Source organism: Gobio gobio (genome assembly GCF_949357685.1).
Source record: "Gobio gobio genome assembly, chromosome: 23".
NCBI classification, from domain to species: domain Eukaryota; kingdom Metazoa; phylum Chordata; class Actinopteri; order Cypriniformes; family Gobionidae; genus Gobio; species Gobio gobio.
The window spans coordinates 24732509-24750727 of NC_137119.1; the positions used below are offsets into that span (position 1 = coordinate 24732509).

Below are 18219 nucleotides of genomic sequence, written 5' to 3' on the forward strand. Positions count from 1 at the left end.
AGTGCTTTAAGCTGATGGCCTCTGGGTGTTTCTAAAGAACTTTGCTTAATTCTTCCCATTACATTAACGTGAGCTGCCTCAATTAGTATGCAGGGTGAGTTGGATCTTATGATGGCAGCTCAAGACTCTAAGCATGTGTGTGTTATTTTCTTTGAGAGAGAGAGAGAGAGAGAAAAAACCTGAGTCTGTATTTGTTAACATCATTTGGCTTTATTAATAGTCTGTAATAATGCCACACTTCTAGTTTCACATTTTCATATCATCTGCTCCAATCAGCGAAGGATTAATATCTTTGACTAATTAACAATAATATTAATGCTGTGTCAAATGAGAATATTATCGTGATAAATCTCTCCCTGGCTAGGGTGCAGATGGTGGATTAATTTACCTGACAATAAGCATGTGCTGCAATATGCCCCAAAACCAGAACCACAGAACAGACAGTTCTGCCATGCCTCTTTTACAATAAAAGTGTGATATTTTGATTTCAGATTTGGATAATTATATTTGGATTACATTCCCCATATACACAGGCAGACTGAATGAAATACCATCACATTCATTCTCTTTCAACTCCTCTACTGCCACCTATGTCGGTTATTGTTACTGCAGGCAGTAATTGTCATCTGGAACGAATCCCAAATGTAGATGTGTGTTGTTTCAAAATACAGCTCCCAGCTGCTTTGTTTGTAGAATAATCTTTACAACCAGCTTTCTTTTTTTGTAAGCGATCAATCAAATCCCGGATTGAGTTTTACTGCACATCCTACGTTCTTGTGTGTGCAATCATTTGTCTATGTGTGTTCACTGCTTACACTAACATGTCTTTATTATTCCTCCATAGGGCCTTTTATCTGGATAAATCGAATCTTCCTCCCAGCTCGGCTCCCAAAGCAGCCTTTATAGACAAGGTATGTACCATCATACTATCTGCAGGGAATCGTGGATTGATTATGAGAGCACAAGAACCTGTGTACCTAGTTATTTATTAAATGCATTTGTTGACATGGCATTTCTGTCATTAAAGGGTTAGTTCACCCAAAAATGAAAATTCTGTCATCATTTACTCACCTTCATATCGTTCCAAACCCTTAAGACTTACGTTCATCTTCTAAACACAAATTAACATATTTTAATGAAATCGGAGAGATTTCTGTCCCTCCATTGACAGTCCATGTAACTACCACTTTGACTCTTCAAAAAGCTCATAAAGAGATCGAATATGAATTGAGTGGTTCAATTTTCTGAAGAAAATTGCTTTATATTATGAACAGATTTAATTTGGCTTGTATTCACATGTCAACATTCATCAATGCACACATCAGTTGTGGTAAACTGAAGCTCAAGCATGTTTGCTTGTCATACAAGAACCAATGAGATTCATTCTCGTGTTACACAGCACATTTGAGCTTCCGCAAGAACCAATGAGGTTCATTCTTGTGTGTTACTCAGCAAGTTTGAGCTTCCGCAAGAACAATGAGGTTCATAATTGTGTGTAACGCAGCAAGTTTGAGCTTCCGCAAGAACCAATGAGGTTCATTCTCATGTGTTACGCAGCAAGTTTGAGCTTCCGCAAGAACCAATGAGGTTCATTCTCATGTGTTGCGCAGCACGTTTGAGCTTCCACAAGCACCAATGAGGTTCATTCTCATATGTTACGCATCACGTTTGAGCTTCCACAAGAGGTTTGTTTTTATGCATCAAGCACGTATGGTTAAGCTTCTGTTTATGTTTGCTGATCAATGTTGGTGAATAAAAGCCTAATTTCAATCTGTTCATCATATAAAGTAATCCAGTTTATTAAAAAAATGTGGACTAAACTGCTCAATTCATATGGATTCATTTACGATCTCTTTATGAACTTTTTGAAGCGTCAAAGTGGTATTTGCGTAGCTGTCAATGGAGGAACAGAAACCTCTCATTTTATTTATTTCAGTTGTGTTTCGAAGTTGAACAAAAGTCTTACGGGTTTGGAATGACATGATGGCGAGTAATTCATGACAAATATTTGTTTCATTTTTGCTAGCTAATGCTTTAATAACTCACCCAATGTCATTCCAGACCCATATTTTTTTATCAATGAATCCTCTGAACTGTTTAATCAAGAATGACTCAATCAAGAATTATTCTTGAGTTGACTCCAGTCAAATCAGTCGAATTTGTAAACGGTTTGTTCTTTTGAGTCCATTCTTTTAAATGAACCAGTTGATCCAGATCACAAATCAGTTTAAATGGTTAATTCATGAATTAGACTGATTGGTCCTCAAATTCAAGTCACTGATTAAATGGTCCAGTCACAGCAGTTCACAAGTCAACAGCTCACTGGAGAAAATGTCAGCCTGTTCTTCATCGTAATATCGTATTACTTCAGGGCCTGGTTTCACAGACAAGGCTTAAATTAAGCCAGGAGTAGGCCTTAGTTAAATTAGGACATTTAAGTAGCTTTTATAAAATAATTTTTATAAAAAGAAACAATACTGGTGTGCATCTTGAGACAAAACAATGGCAAGGGCAAATTGAATATCTCTTTTTGTGTTCAAAAATATGGGTTTGGAACAAATGAGTTATCATTTTTGGGTGAACTATCCCTTTAACATGGAATCTTTCTTTTACTCTCTCTCTCTTTGTAGCTGATGCGTCCTCTGAATGCTCTGGATGAGTTGTACAGATTGATGGAAAGTTTTATCTCTTGTCGGCGGACTGCAGCGTGTCAGTTCACAGCCTGTGGAGCGTCTGGAGTCGGGCTGCTCACCGTGGCCTCAGAACTTTGCAGCCGCCTGGGAGCGTGTCACATCGTCATGTGTAACAGCGGAGTACACCGGTCAGTCTGGGTTACACACACATACACACAAACTCCTCCTTTCTCTTCTGTCCGACAGGCATCAGGCATTCGCCAGGGACTCTAAGTGGAACGCTTCTGTTTTTTTATCCCCTGTCTTTTTTCCTTTCTGTCTGTATAGCTCGGAGCAATTTACTTCCTGTCACTTATGTCTTTCATCCTGTTTTCTTCTCTGCAGCCTCAATCTTTCTTCTGTTTTACTGGGTTTTTTTTTTTGGTTGGGGGGTTATCTTGATAGTTCTGTTGCAATTTTCCTCTCTCCAATCTCTCTTCCTCATACCATCTAATATTCAATTTCCTATTCTGCATGAATAGGTAATAATCCTCATTACATGCTCATGTATCATTCCATAAATACCTTTCTCTGCACTAATAATTCATCCAATGCAATTATGAATATTTAGCATCTCAGTTCTACATTTAGAAGGTCTCGCTTAATCCATCATTTCAAAGATGATCCAGACAGCTCCATTTCTCTAAAGGTTCATTTGTGAATCTCAACTGAAGGAACGCATGTTATTCATATCAAGGCCTCTTTTAGTATCAGCCAGAGCTGACATTCTTATTTATTTTTAATTTCTTGTGTTTATATGTGTCTCTGTGTGTCCCTACAGTACTTATAAGGAGTATTCATTCTTTGTGGACCTTGTTATTATAGTGCTTTAAATTCAACATATTGATATTCCTCAAATACGCAGATTTTGTTGAAAATATCTCATTGATTTTACCATTCAAAAGTTTGGGATTGGTACTATTTTTTTTTTCTTATTGGTACAGTAAAAACAGTCGCATGATCCTTCAGAAATCATTCTAATGTGCTGATTTGGTACTCAGTTAACATTTCTTATTATTATCAAATAGAATAGAAATAACAGGGAATGGAATAAGACAAAGGATAATGTCAAATATATGATATTGCAAATAGTTATCGTTGCACAATGGGAGTACATTTAACTGTTCAAGTGATAGATTGCCTGGGGGAAGAAACTTTTCTTTTGCCTGGCTGTTCTGGTGCTCAGTGCTCTGTACCGCCGGCCAGGTGGCAACAGTTCAAAGAGAAGTTTGCTTGGATGTGAGGGATCCACAGTGATTTTCTGAGCCCTTTTTCTCATTCTGGAGGCATTCAGTTCTTGGAGGGTGCAGGGGAGCACCAATAATCCTTTCAGCAGTCGAAACCGTCCTCTGTAGTCTTCTGATGTCTGATTTTGTAGCTGAGCCAAACCAGACAGTTATTAAAGTGCAGAAGACAGACTCAGTGATGGCTGAGTAGAACTGCTTCTGCAGTGCCTGTAGCAGGCTGAACTTCCTCAGCTGGCGAAGGAAGTACAGCTCTATTGGGCTTTTTTCACAATGGAGTCAATTTGATTGTCTCACTTCAGGTCCTGAGAGAACACACCGCTTTTGTGTGTCCCTTTAAATGCTAATTAACTGCTGCTCCCCCCCCCCCCCTTCCAGAAGAGGGCGGATCCTTTACACAAGCTTCGGATACTCCGTCAACAACAAAACAGGCAAATCTCACTCAGCCAAAATGTCAGAAATAACCGGTTGTGGAGTGCAGCCTTACATGTTTGAACCGGAGTCGGACACAGATGGAGAGACTCAGGAAGAGGTTGCCAGCTTTAGACTGCACATTTCAAGTTCAATTCAAATATAGGAAAAGCATTCTCAATTTAGTTCTTAATGATGCACAACCATGGCATTTGCCCACACTGTTATTTTATTGCACAATATTCTATAGGCAGTTTCTTTGGCAGGTGCGTAGCTAAGGGGGGGAAAGTTAGGATGATTCTAAGGGCTCACACACTTTTGGGGCCCCCGGAGATCGGTTTTATTAGTAGTAACAGTACTAGTAGTAATGTATTATAAATTAGGGATGGGCAACAGTGATCGAGTACTCGAAGGTGACAGCGACGATCGATCATGAAAACAATGATCGCCCTGATTTTCCTGATTGGTTATTGTGGCATTTTTGGCGGTAACTGAGGTCTGATTGGTTAGCGTTAGACAGCAAGCCTTCCAGACCGGCGAAATAAAGTGAAACTGAAGCGCTGCAGTGATGCCTGGAATTACTGTGATCACAAAATACAGTGCAAGATGGGCAGCGCTAATCAGTCATATACATCGCATTATAATGAAAACAAGATTGTAATAGAATGTTGTAAATGATCTGTGCTTTAGTTCCCCTTGTATCAGCTGTTAAAGGAAATCCACAAGCGCGGTGAAGTTCATCTCCGCGTCCTTTTCTGCAGATGCAAGTAGTAAGATTACTTTTATGTTGTCTATATCTGATTAATCTCATATGGACACGTTTGGTTGAGTTTAATAACCAGCTAGTTAAGTGCTGCCGTTACCAACTGGTGTTCATTCTCTTCAGTTTCAGCTCACATGCAACAACATTATCGACTCTGGGTTATTAGAGACGGTTATATTCTTTTTAGATAGGCTATTTCTCTTTCAAAAACATTGATGATATTAATGCAGCAACGTTATTTCGTTCTCATATTTTTTAACAGTACACCTATGTTTTATTTAAAGTTGTTTCTCATTATGCCTTCGAAAACACGCAGTGTCTGTCACTTTGATCAGGAAAAATAAAATAAAGTGCAAGATGTGCAGAGCCAATCTGTCATGTTCAGGGCCGTGCAGAGAGTTCTTCAGGGGCAGGGGCTCAAATGTAAAAAAGGGGCAATATATATATATATATATATATATATATATATATATATATATATATATATATATATATATATATATATATATATATATATATATATATATATATATATATATATATATATATATATATATATATATATATATACATGTGTGTATATATAGCCTGCATTTATTTAATCAAAAATACAGAAAAAACAGTAGCCTAATATTGTGAAATATTATTACATTGTGTTCTTTTTAACTTTTTATTAATCAAAGAATCTTGAAAAGAGTATCAGTTTCCATCATTGACATTAAATCCTCATATTAGAATGATTTCTGAATGATCATGTGACACTGAAGAGTGGAGTAATGATGCTGAAAATACAGCTGTGATCACAGGAATAAATTATATTTTAAATTATTTTAAAATAGAAAACCATTATTTTAATATATTTCGCAATATTGCTGTTTTTTATCAAATAACTGTAGGCTTGATGAACGAGACTTATTTCATAATGCTGCATAATATTCAAAAATGTACGAGAATTTTTTTTTTTGTTGGACGAGACTTTTATATACACTCTAAAAAAAAAAGGTTCTATATTGCACCAAAAATGGTTCTTGGCTCGTAATCATAGGGGAACCTTTTTTAGTTCTATATAGCACCAATTTTGGTGCTTCAGTGGTTCTTCAGTGGTTCTTCAGTGGTTCTTCAGAGGTTCTTCAGTGGTTCTTCACCGGTTCTTTGACTAAGGTGCTATATAGCACCTCTGAAGAACCGCTGAAGAACCACTGAAGCACCAAAATTGGTGCTATATAGCACTAAAAAAGGTTCCCCTATGATTACAAGCCTTTTTTTTAGAGTGTACATAAAAGTGAATTTAACACTACTTACCATTAATGCGACTTTTGCTGCTGTGGTTTTGTGCAGGGATTTGTTTGTTGTTTGTTAAAATCCATTTTGTCAGTGATGCAATTTATAAAATGAGCCAAACCGCAGGAAATTGTTCCACAAACGTTAGTTCGTCTGTCCATGTAATTTTAAACCGATTTATGAATAAGAACAGAAAATTACCGCTTCACATGCCCAATGGAATTTGAACTTGCTTTGCCAGATCACGATTGGTTGGTGTATATACATGACAAACGGGCATTGGTGAATTGTGTAATACTTTAAAATATATAGCTAATATATAGCTTTGTAATTAAATCAACACATTAGCTTTGATTATGGATATAAAAAAAATATTGGTTTACTTTTTTCCCGTAAGGCCACACACTCTCTGAAAGGACCATATTTGGCTCGAGAGCCGTTTCCGAACAATGGAAACTCAGCAGTTAATCAAAACGCACGCGACCCATAGCAACGCGTTATGACAACGCCTCAAAAGAAATTGTCCGACTTTTGAGCCGTTCGTTACTATTGTATACATTGTCATGTTATAATAATCACATTTATTTAGTTTTATTAACCACAATATTATCATTGATATCTGTCTAAGAGGGGCACTTTTGATTCATTTTGAAAAAGGGCAGGGGCTCGAGCACCCAAAGCCCCCCCCCTCTGCACGTGCCTGGTCATGTTCATAACATTATAATGAGAACACAATTGTAATAGTTTTGTAAATTATCTGTGCTTTAGTGGCCCGTGTATCGGCATTGTTGTTAAGGGAAGAGCGCATTAAAAATGTGTAAAAACTAGCACGGCCAAGTTCACGCGCGCATTCGCGTCCTTTTGTGCTCATGCAAGTAGGTACACTGATTAATTTAATATAGTATGCGTTTGGTTGAGTTTATTAACCTGCTAGCAAAGCTATGTAGGGTGCTGTTTATTTACAGTTTCAGTTCAATTACAATGATGATTGATTGGGTTATTTGAGATTTTTGTCTAAAAACAAAATAACCATTTATGCATCATAATGTAGCAGTTATTTTTTCTAGTCATATGTTCATGTTTTCATAGACATGTGATGTTTGTATTTGTCAACATTAATTTTCGTAACACTCTTAAAATAGTTTCATATCTCCATGACGGAGACTCCCCGCCACCCAAACAAGCCCCGCCCCCAATTACTCGAGTACTTGTTTTTGAGACCTATCGATGATCGAAATGAGAAATTGACAAAAATTCCCATCCCTATTATAAATGTATAATCTACCAAAGAGTTACAAATATAAAAAAAAGATTGCGCATTTCCGGCAAAATCCAGCAAAACGCTCCACTCATGAACCGCTCACGCTCACCGGTAAAAACTATGTTCACTCATATCCCACTCCGACGTGAAATTTCTGTGCTATAATTGTTGCAGCCATTAAGGTATTTATTTTGATATTTATGTTTAAATATTATAATGTTGTTTTTTATGTCTATGTTGTCAATCTGTCAATCTATGTCGATTATGAAAAGTGAACAGCATGAGATAGGACACATCATAAGGTGAATGGAGTTGATCAGACATGATTGTGACCACTTCATTAAGTTTTGTTTTGTATAAATTGTATCTTAATTTTAATCAATGTTTCATCAGCCAATTGGGGCATTCTGGGTTGAGCGAGCGGAGCTTAATTGGTCAATATTATTAAATTGCAGACAAAGATTTTGGATAGCTAGGTTGGTGTGGTAGAGGGCCCAACATCAAATTCTTTCATAGGGCCCAAAATTGCTAGCGGCGCCCCTGTTCTTTGGGCACATCTTAACACTGAAATTTGTGCCCACTTTTCTTAGCAAAATTGCCCAAGTTGAATGGGAACCGTTTTTGAAGTGCAAAGTCATTCCAAAGATGCCCAATTGGACTTTAAATCTGGTTTTAGCTGGCCACTCCAGGAAATCATCCTTGTTGGTTCAGTGTGGGTATTCTTGTATTTTTTTTCCTGATGTTTCTCACATCACTGTCTGGAGGACTGTTGCTCTTTAAACATTTTATAGGCCTTTTTGTGGCGTCACTTACTCCAGCTCTTTTTGCCTGGATACTGAGTTTTGGAGGACAGCCAGTTCTAAGAAGATTTACATTTGGTCTCGGTTTGTAATAGGGGGCTTTACAGTGCTTTGCAATATATATATATATATATATATATATATATATATATATATATATATATATATATATATATATATATATATATATATATATATATATATATATATATATACAGGTATGCTTGAGCATTTTGTCCTTTTTACGGTCACATCTTTTGACATCATGGTTCGTTCACGTGTCTCTATTCCATGTTGCGTTCATATTTCTTCCAAACCGTGTTCCCGAGTTTGTCTGCAAGCAGACCGAGACCCATCTTTTCAGCGGTCTCGGTCCACTTGTTTGGTGCGCACCAGGGTTCGGATGGCAGCCTTTACATTTATTCAAATGAACAGCACTAACAGAGCAATGGCATCAGGGTTCGTTTTAATCGAAACAAATGCCACGTTTGAACACACCCTTATTTGTAATTTATTTAGTAAAATGTCCATGTGTATTTGTTTTGGAATTGGTAATAAGTCTCAGGATGTGGAAAAGAACAGGAGGGTGTTTACTTTTTATTGGCACTGTATGTTGCTGAAACAGTATTTCTCAATTTCCACATTGTAACAGACACACATGCATGCTGCTCTTTGAGTGGCTCTTTACTGCAGTGTATTGGAAAAAGCAGCATGAAATGTTTTCAGCATTGTATGTGTTGGTTTGGGTGTGACTAACTCACATTTGTACGCCAGAGCAATTACAGGCCACATCTCAGCTTTAGTGAAGCCGCAGGTGCTCAGACCTGCCACGGACACGGTGAATTCTGTCCTGTTTACCCCTCTAAACATGCCTCCATCAAACACACTCTCTATTTAACCTGTATTTACTCATAACCAAATTATACTGATGGATAATTCTGTGTAAAACATGGTTTGGGGCATGTTTTTCATATTCATGTTTCAAGCCCATTTTTTCAATAGCCAAATTCAAGTTGCTTTAATATATAATATTTAACGTATGTGAGAGTTGATGAAATTAGTTCCATGGAATAGGATGTCAGATGTGGTTATCCTGGCGTACTAAAACCAGTATGCATCATATTCAGAGCATCAGCATTTTATTATGCGGTACTATTTATATACCTCTTTGTCTGCCAAATATCCTCAATCAACAGCCAAAATGTGCCAGTTCCTGCTTTTAATGAAATTAAATGGAGGCACAAGCTTTGCTCTAAAGGGCTCACCTGCCAAATGTGGCTGAAGTTAAGCGAGAGGTGATGTTTCTTTTATGGCTAAATTTCTTTCACCAAGGTGTTGCAGAGGTCCAATTTCAGTATAAAATTGTTCTAAATTTACTGGTTCCTCCCAAATAGAGAGAGTAAGAGCACAGTTTAAAATGGTCATATAATGAGAAATCACATTTTCCTTGACGTCTTGAAGTACTGTAAATGAGTTCAGTGCTCTATGAAAACACCACACATTTCCAGTTTGGCTCAGTCTGAACTTCCTTAACGTATAGGTGTCAGACAGATTCATGTATTTATATGTCAATGATGCCATGCATTGCCCAGAAACATGCTCCACCTGGTCACAATGAGGTAATATAGAGTAAATAGGATGGATACTCTTACTGATCAGAGTTAAATGTGTGAATGTTCCCCACACTTGTAACACATAGGCCTACTGTTCTGCACATCCCCCTAAAGGTGTTTGGAAAGAGAAGCTGAAGGTCCTCAATCATTTCAGTTCAACTTTTTAACATTTTCGTGAAGCACATATATGTTGCGGATCTGACACAATGTAATGCAGGCTTTGACTTTTATTGAAGATGAAGCTCTGCAAACTTTATTGAACCCAACTTCAAACTCAGAGGGCTCAAAAAAAGCATTTTTGGCACAAAACGCCTTGACTAACCTCATAATTGGACCGCACAGGGGGAAAAAAATTGAATGCCTAGAATCAGTAATATTCTTTGTGTGTAATTGTACCCTCTGTCCTACTCTTGAAGCGTGAAAAGTCCAATAAAACATTCATGGGTCTCTACAGAGCTCAATAAATGTGCTTAAAAACCATCATCCCCAACTTCGGATTATATAGTTTCATTATATATTCATCTATTAAGACCTGTATCTGCTTTCTCTCACATTTAGTGTCTCTCTAGTCCATCTGTCCATTCCCAGAGTCACATTTAGGTGTGTAAATCAGACATTCACATCTGCTGGCTGTAAGTTGCTGACCGTGTAGCATATAAGCGTCTTCCCATAAGAATACCAGACACATTTGATGAGTCTCTTCCACATTTTATTCATCAGCAGAAGAGTTCAGAGTGCTTATTTTATAAAGAGCCAATAAATGCCTTCACACAGGTCTTGCCTCAGGCCAGTTGGATTCGTATTAAGCCAGCTTTGATTCTCCATAGGGTGCAGCTCCTGCTGTGGCTCCCACCTCTGCTGTGATGGCAAAGCATCTCTGATCTGCACTGGAATTGTGTCTCGCTTTAAAGGGCTTGCACTGATGGATTAAACAATTTAAGGATTCATTTAACCAAAAATGAAAATGTATAATTTTCTTCAAGATATTTTTATAAATGTGTCATGTTTTTTTTCCCATACACATTCAATGAAAGTCAATGGGGTCCAATGTTGTTTTAACCCTGACATTCTTCAAAATATCTTTTTTTTTGTTTTTCACAGAATAGCAGAATTTAAAATGTTCAGTGAACTGTCCCTTAACTTGAGAATTACTGTGAATGCTGTTATTAATAATTTGGTTCGCCCATTGAATCTGCCATTTGTAAAGCTTAATAATAAATAAAAAAAGGTATAAAAACATTTTTAAAAAATATTAGATGAAAAACTTAAACTAAAAAAAGTTTAACTTTCAACCTAAAAAGAATTATTCATAGAAGTACTCATTTTTGGATTTGCTTGAGTAAAAGTGCAAAAGTACTTGATTTGTAATATATTTAAATATTAAAAGTAAAAAACTACTGATCAATGAACCATATTGTATATTCTAGCTAAACTAGTCAGTAGTCAGCAACTAATGAGAAAGACTAGTGCATACATTTAATATGCATTGCAAACTTTGGTGATGGTGGTCCAGTGGGTTAAACCATGGAACTGATATGCAGAAGGTTGCTGGTTCGATCCTGGTTCGATCCCAGCGGTCACCACCAGTGTGTCCTTGAGCAAGGCACTTACTCCATGTTGCTCCAGGGGGATTGTCGCTGTAATAAGGGCACTGTAAGTCGCTTTGGATAAAAGTGTCTGCCAAATGCATAAATATAAATATAATATAAATATAAACTTTATTTTATTATAAACTAGGGGTGTGATGAGACACTTAGCTCACGAGGCGAGACACAAGATTGGGTTCACGAGAATGAGACGAGACAAGATTTTTGCACAGTATTTTTAAGAAATCCTCAATGACTACATTCATGACTGGAAAAATAGTTTCAGGCGATTTCTTCCGTTCAAAATAACGAGGAAAGATATGTTTTTTATGGAATGTAGTGCAGTAAAAAGCAAGATAATAGGCATTGGTTTTAGCACACACCTTACAGGTGCAACCTAGACACATCATCAGTGATGTAACCTGGCGTCATCGGGTGTTTCGGGTCTTTCAACATCATACACCCTCGCCCAGGTGACCCAGCCAGGGATGATCAGTCCCTGACTTGTGTCTAGGTAGCTTGTGTGTTCCACGGATCACCCCTTTTGATCCACAGCCATTTAGAAGCCTTCTCAGCGGCATCCGTGATGTTCCTGATGGCTTTTTTCTTGTGCAGTCCTCTGATTCCCAGGAGCTTGAGGGCCCTGCAAAGCGACTGGCCAGTAAACCCTCTGCAACCAACCCCGATGGGGAGGCAGCGGGTCTTCCATCCCCTACTACGGCATTCTATTACCACCTCCTCGTACTTTGCCCTCTTCCGCTCAAACACCTCTTCCATTCGGTCTTCCCAGGGCACAGTCAATTCCAGTGGGACCACCTGCCTTGATGATTCTGAAAGGAGACAAGATTTTTGCACAGTATTTTTAAGAAATCCTCAATGACAACTGTTGAAAAAATAGTTTCTGGCGATTTCTTCCGTTCGAAATAACGAGGAACGATATGTTTTTATATAATGTAGTGCAGTAAAAAGTAAGATAATAGGAATTGGAATGTTGTGAAGTAAAAGTTTAATAAAATAAAAATGCTCTGATAAAGTATAGATACTTAAAAAATGTACTTATACGGTAATGAGGTAGAAATACTTTGTTACATCCACCGCTGGAAATGTTGGCTTGGCAATTAATTGAAATAAGTTGAAGTACTAAAATTACTAAAACTAAAACTGAAATAAAAGCAAGCTAAAGCTATAAATAAATATCCTAAAAAAAAAAACTAATAAAAATGACAAAAACAAAATAATATGACTAAAACTTAAAATGAAAACTAAATATAAAATAATTAAAAAATATGAATAAATACTTCAATTATATGTAAATAGGGCATTATTATAGGCCTACTAAAATAATGTTTTGCTTACACGGTGTGCTCTTCCCACATTCTTGCTAACAACCTCATAACCTCATAAAATTATTCTTCTGTGATGCTTTCTTCAATGATTGTCATTTGGAGGTCAAAGTGACGTATGCCGTGAGTGTGTAAGGGTCTATACGCTTACGTTTGAACATTCCCTCAAGCAATTAAGTAACAGTAGGAATGTTACGGCCGAGAAGAGACGAGACAGCTCAATCAGCCGTAAAACACTGCGAAGGATCAATATCGAGGTGTAGTTAAGAGGTCACGCGGTGCCCTTGACACTCAGTATGTGTGTGTCTATCAGCGTAACGGAAAGACATGAATCAAGCCTACACTTTAGTGAGATTCACCTCGCTTTGCTGCGTCATGACGTGTCCTTGAAGTTTAAAATGACCATGAATGTTTAATATCAATGGCCAATGTGAGGAACTCTGGTGATTGGTGACTGAAATTGTTGTATGATGTTTTTTTCTTCTTCTCTATTATAAATCAAGAAAATCGATCTGTGAAATGCAATTGAGGGTAAAATACATTTCAGGTGTATTTCAACTTAGTCAGCAGTTTGCTAGAAAGCAACCGATTTGTTGCCAAGGGCAAACAATCAAGGAGTGAAACAAGCATTGAATTCAGATGCACTTATTACAAAAGGCTCAGAAAACAAATCCATCACCCAGTAAGTTTCATATATTATTATATGATAGCTAGACTTTTCACTATCTGCATACGGAGATCAACTAAGAAAATCCCTTTTTCTTGAGCCAAAGGTCAGTGCTGTTCTCACTTCAGAAGAACTGAATGATTCAATTCACAGATAACACGTTTGACACCTCTGCCGGTAAAAAGTATGTATATATCACAAAAACGAGATGGAAATGTCAGGCTGATGCATCATGGATTTAGACAGTTTGACAGTGGACAAGCTATTCAATAACTAAATATCTTTTTGACGGATTCTGTGTAGTCGTACATTACATGACAACAGTGTTTTGGGGGCCTGAAGAGTTTTTGAAAATGATACCAATAACGGCTCTGTGTATACTACAAAAACGTGAATTTGTGAAAAGGATGATGTCATGCGCATGTATGCGAGAAATGCAAAGGAAAAACTTTTCTGTTTTAGTACGTTGTTATGCTTAGATTGGTCATTTGGATTTGTCTCATTAGGTCAGACACGGCTCATTGTACAGCACCTCATATAGCTTTTGAGAAATACAATTTTCCATGATCTTTCTAAATAAAGGAGTTCAGTGCGCTATGAAAACACTGTACATTTCAAAACTTAAACATTTCTCCAGTCCAACTGTACAGAGTCCTGCATGACATGCAGACAAAAATATATACACTATATTGCCAAAAGTTTTGGGATGCCTGCCTTTACATACACATGAACTTTAATGACATCCCATTCTTAATCCGAAGGGTTTGATATGGAGTTGGCCCACCCTTTGCAGCTATAACAGCTTTAATTTTTTCTGGGAAGGCTTTCCACAAGGTTTAGGAGTGTGTTTATGGGAATTTTTTACCATTCTTCTAGAAACACATTTGTGAGGTCGGGCACTGATGTTGGACGAGAAGGCCTGGCTCGCAGTCTCCGCTCTAATTCATCCCAAAAGTGTTCTATCATGTTGAGGTCAGGACTCTGTGCAGGCCAGTCAAGTTCCTACACACCAAACTCGCTCATCCATGTCTTTATGGACCTTGCTTTGTGTACTGGTGCACAGTCATGTTGGAACAGGAAGGGGCCATCCCCAAACTGTTCCCAAATAGTTAGGAGGATGAAATTGTCCAAAATGTCTTCGTATGCTGAAGCATTAAAGGGTTAGTTCACCCAAAAATGAAAATTCTGTCATTAATTACTCACCCTCACGTCGTTCGAGACCCGTAAGACCTCCGTTCATATTCGGAACACAAATGAAGATATTTTTGTTGAAAGCTGATGGCTGAGAAAGGCCTCCATTGGCATTCAGTACACTTATACTCCCAAGACGGATAAAAGGCACTCAAAACATCGTTACAAAGTCCATCTCACCACAGTGACTCTACAATAATCTTACGATGCGACGACAATAGTTTTTGTGCGCAAAAAAAATCAAAATAACACCTTTTTCCAACTTGTTACTGCCTTCCGTGTGTGCCTCCACGACGCATGCGCGAGAATATGACGCAGATCCGGCGTTCGGACAGATGACCCAGAAGTGATTTGTTTACAATCAGAGGAAGACGCGCGTATCTCAGCTGTTGGATTCTACATTGATCGTGCTTTAGGTCTCGTCGTAGTGCTCAAAATGGGGTTAGAGTGTGCATTTCATGGAATCCCGAGCCCCGGCGCTACGTCATATTCTCGCGCATGCGTCGTGGAGGCACACGCGGAAGGCAATAACAAGCTGGATAAAGGTGTTATTTTGATTTTTTTTTGCGCACAAAAACTATTGTTGTCGCATCGTAAGATTATTGTAGAGTCACTGTGGTGAGATGGACTTTGTAATGACATTTTAAGTGCCTTTTATCGGTCTTGGGAGTATAAGTGTACTGAATGCCAATGGAGGCCTATCTGAAGCCTTTCTCAGCCATCAGCTTTCAACAAAAATATCTTCATTTGTGTTCCGAATATGAACGGAGGTCTTACGGGTCTCGAACGACATAAGGGTGAGTAATTAATGACAGAATTTTCATTTTTGGGTGAACTAACCCTTTAAGAGTTCCTTCACTGGAACAAAAATTAAGAATTCGTCCTCTCGTTTTAAGTAAATTGTGCACATGATATAATTCGTTACCTCATTTTATTAATGTGGCAAGCAGCGAGGCGAGGGACCATGAGAGCGGGCCAGTGGCGAGTGATAATGAGCGCCAGCTGCGCGCCACACCGGTCTCTTTAAGTTGTGTTTTGTTTATGTTTGTTTATGTATGTATGCAGCAGTCGACCGTGAGGGGCTGCCGGTTTTACTTTCATTTTATTTATTTATTTGATTATAGTCTTTGGAATTTAGTAGGTGTAGGTGGCGTCTCGGGTGTACCCCCCGGCCTGCGAGGGGCGATAGGGGTATGTGGCGAGGTTGACGAGCGAGAGACGTGGGAGGAACGAGCGAGATCGTTGCGCATGATTGAGAATGAGCGTCACCTGCAAGGCACACCCGTCTCGAGTCCTCTCATGAGGGAGCATGGAGGCACATAAGGACGACACTAGTGAAGGACGATAGAGGACCAGGCCTGGACTTTACACTGTGTTTTGTTTACGTTTTGTTATGTGTGTGCGCGGCAGTAATCCGTGAGGGAGTTGTCGCTTTTACTTTCATTTTGTTTATTTATTTGATTAAAGTATTTTAAATGTCGCCGGTTCCCGCCTCCTCCTTCCCATAACAACAAACTCTATTACAATTAAAATGTGCACACCATGTAATAATTTGTTCCCTCGTTTTAATTAATAGTGTACACAATATAATAATTTGTTCCCTCGTTTTGATTTAACTAACAAAGGAACAAATTATTATATCCTGCAAGCAATTTACTAAAAACGAGGGAACAAATTAGTCAAACGTGCTGACATATTAGTAATGTCATGTGTGGGGCTCCATTCTTACAAAATAATATAAATAAATACAAATATTTTGATTACAGATATACATATAACTTTCTACTAAACAAGGTTATTATAGTTTTGAATTACGTTTTTAGTGATTTTAGTTTTTAATTCTATTTTGTGTTCTATGTTAGTTGAGTTTCAGAATTTTCAGTGTTTTTATTTATTTTTTAATTATATTTTAGTTTTAGTTTCATTATAATTTTAGAATTTTAGTACTGCCAAAGTGAATGCATTAAATTAAACTAAATAAAAATGTTCAGTTTTGCTCATGGATATAGTTAACTTAAGGTTGCTATAGTTTTTATTATATTTTTTGTAATAATGAATATATTTATTTTATGTTATATGATATTTTCATTATTTATTTAGCTTTAATTTTAGTTATATTATATAGTTTAATATGTTAAGACAGCCAAACTTAATGTGTTGAACTAATCTAAACTGGCACAATTTAATAAACTGGTATAATGAGTTCATTTCTATGCACAGCCTAGTGTTTTTACTATCTAATGTCATTTTCATGATTATTGCGAGTGGGCTGTAAAGGTTTCATGTTTAGATTAGAAATTATTAGGTTGAGGAGGTGCTTTCCAGACTCGTACATCAGATGGTTATGGAAAGGACTGTGAGGTGCCGTCTTGTCTTATTGACCCAGACACTGTGCATCGACATGTCTAGTAGTAGCTCATAAAGTTATATTGCCCTCTTAAGTGGGATGATTTTGTTTATCAGATCTTTTGTCCTGATTGGCTCCTTTCCCACTCCTATCAAGTGGTCACAGTCTGTGCCTCTTTTAGAGACTACATGCTTATAGCTCACCTTGGGGGTTGTTTATTGGTCTCTTGGGACAGTTGTGTATGACTCTCACACCTGTTTGGCCACGCTGCCCTTTGACTGTCTGTTCAGATGTTAATGGGACGTGAGTGGCAGACACATGTTCTCAGAGAATGAAAGTGCATGTCATGCTTCATCACGCTGGAATGACAGCACATCTGACAGGTCTTCATGTTAGCCAGGCGCTGGCACAGACAGATGAGACACCAGCCTGGGCCGCACAAGCTTGTTAAATGCCTCGGCTTTCCTAGTAGAGCCAGAATCTGTCCTCCTCCTCCTCAATGCTGTAATCAGAATTTAGTCCTATCTATTTAGCTTCTCTGTTTTATAATTAAATTATTAATTAAAAGCATCTCAGCATAATTAATTAAATTAGAACATGGCTAGCGGAAAGTGATCTCTGATAAAGGGAAATTAAAGACAGATTTTCCTCCCTCAATACACTTGAGGGGAAAAAACGTCCGGTTACGTATGTAACCCTCGTTCCCTGAGGAGGGAACGGAGACGTACGTTAGTGACTAACGAATGGGGGTTTCGCTTAGAAGCCAATCATCTTCATCGTATTCAACAGCGCCCAATGGCAGTGCCAATGCCATGGGCATGCGGAATTTGCATGCGTAACTCCGCCCCACCTCGTGGGTATATAAGGAAGTACGCTGCGAACATCGCATTATGTTACTGCTGCAGGAGCCAAGACTGAACTCCGCGTTCCAGGCAGCACAGCTGACGTGGCTAAGGAAACGTACGTCTCCGTTCCCTCCTCAGGGAACGAGGGTTACATACGTAACCGGACGTTCCCTTTCGTTCAGTCACTACGACGTA

The 18219-nt window shown here is 38.1% G+C and overlaps 1 protein-coding gene across 1 annotated transcript in view; it reads left to right on the plus strand.

The window, feature by feature from the left end:
* The window catches only part of prex2 (phosphatidylinositol-3,4,5-trisphosphate-dependent Rac exchange factor 2), a 198951-nt gene that overhangs the window by 157127 nt on the left and 23605 nt on the right, over positions 1-18219 (plus strand). The window contains exons 36-37 of the mRNA XM_079805796.1: positions 845-911; positions 2631-2821. Coding sequence (XP_079661922.1) covers positions 845-911; positions 2631-2821 — 258 coding nt within the window. The remainder of the gene's footprint in view (positions 1-844; positions 912-2630; positions 2822-18219) is intronic.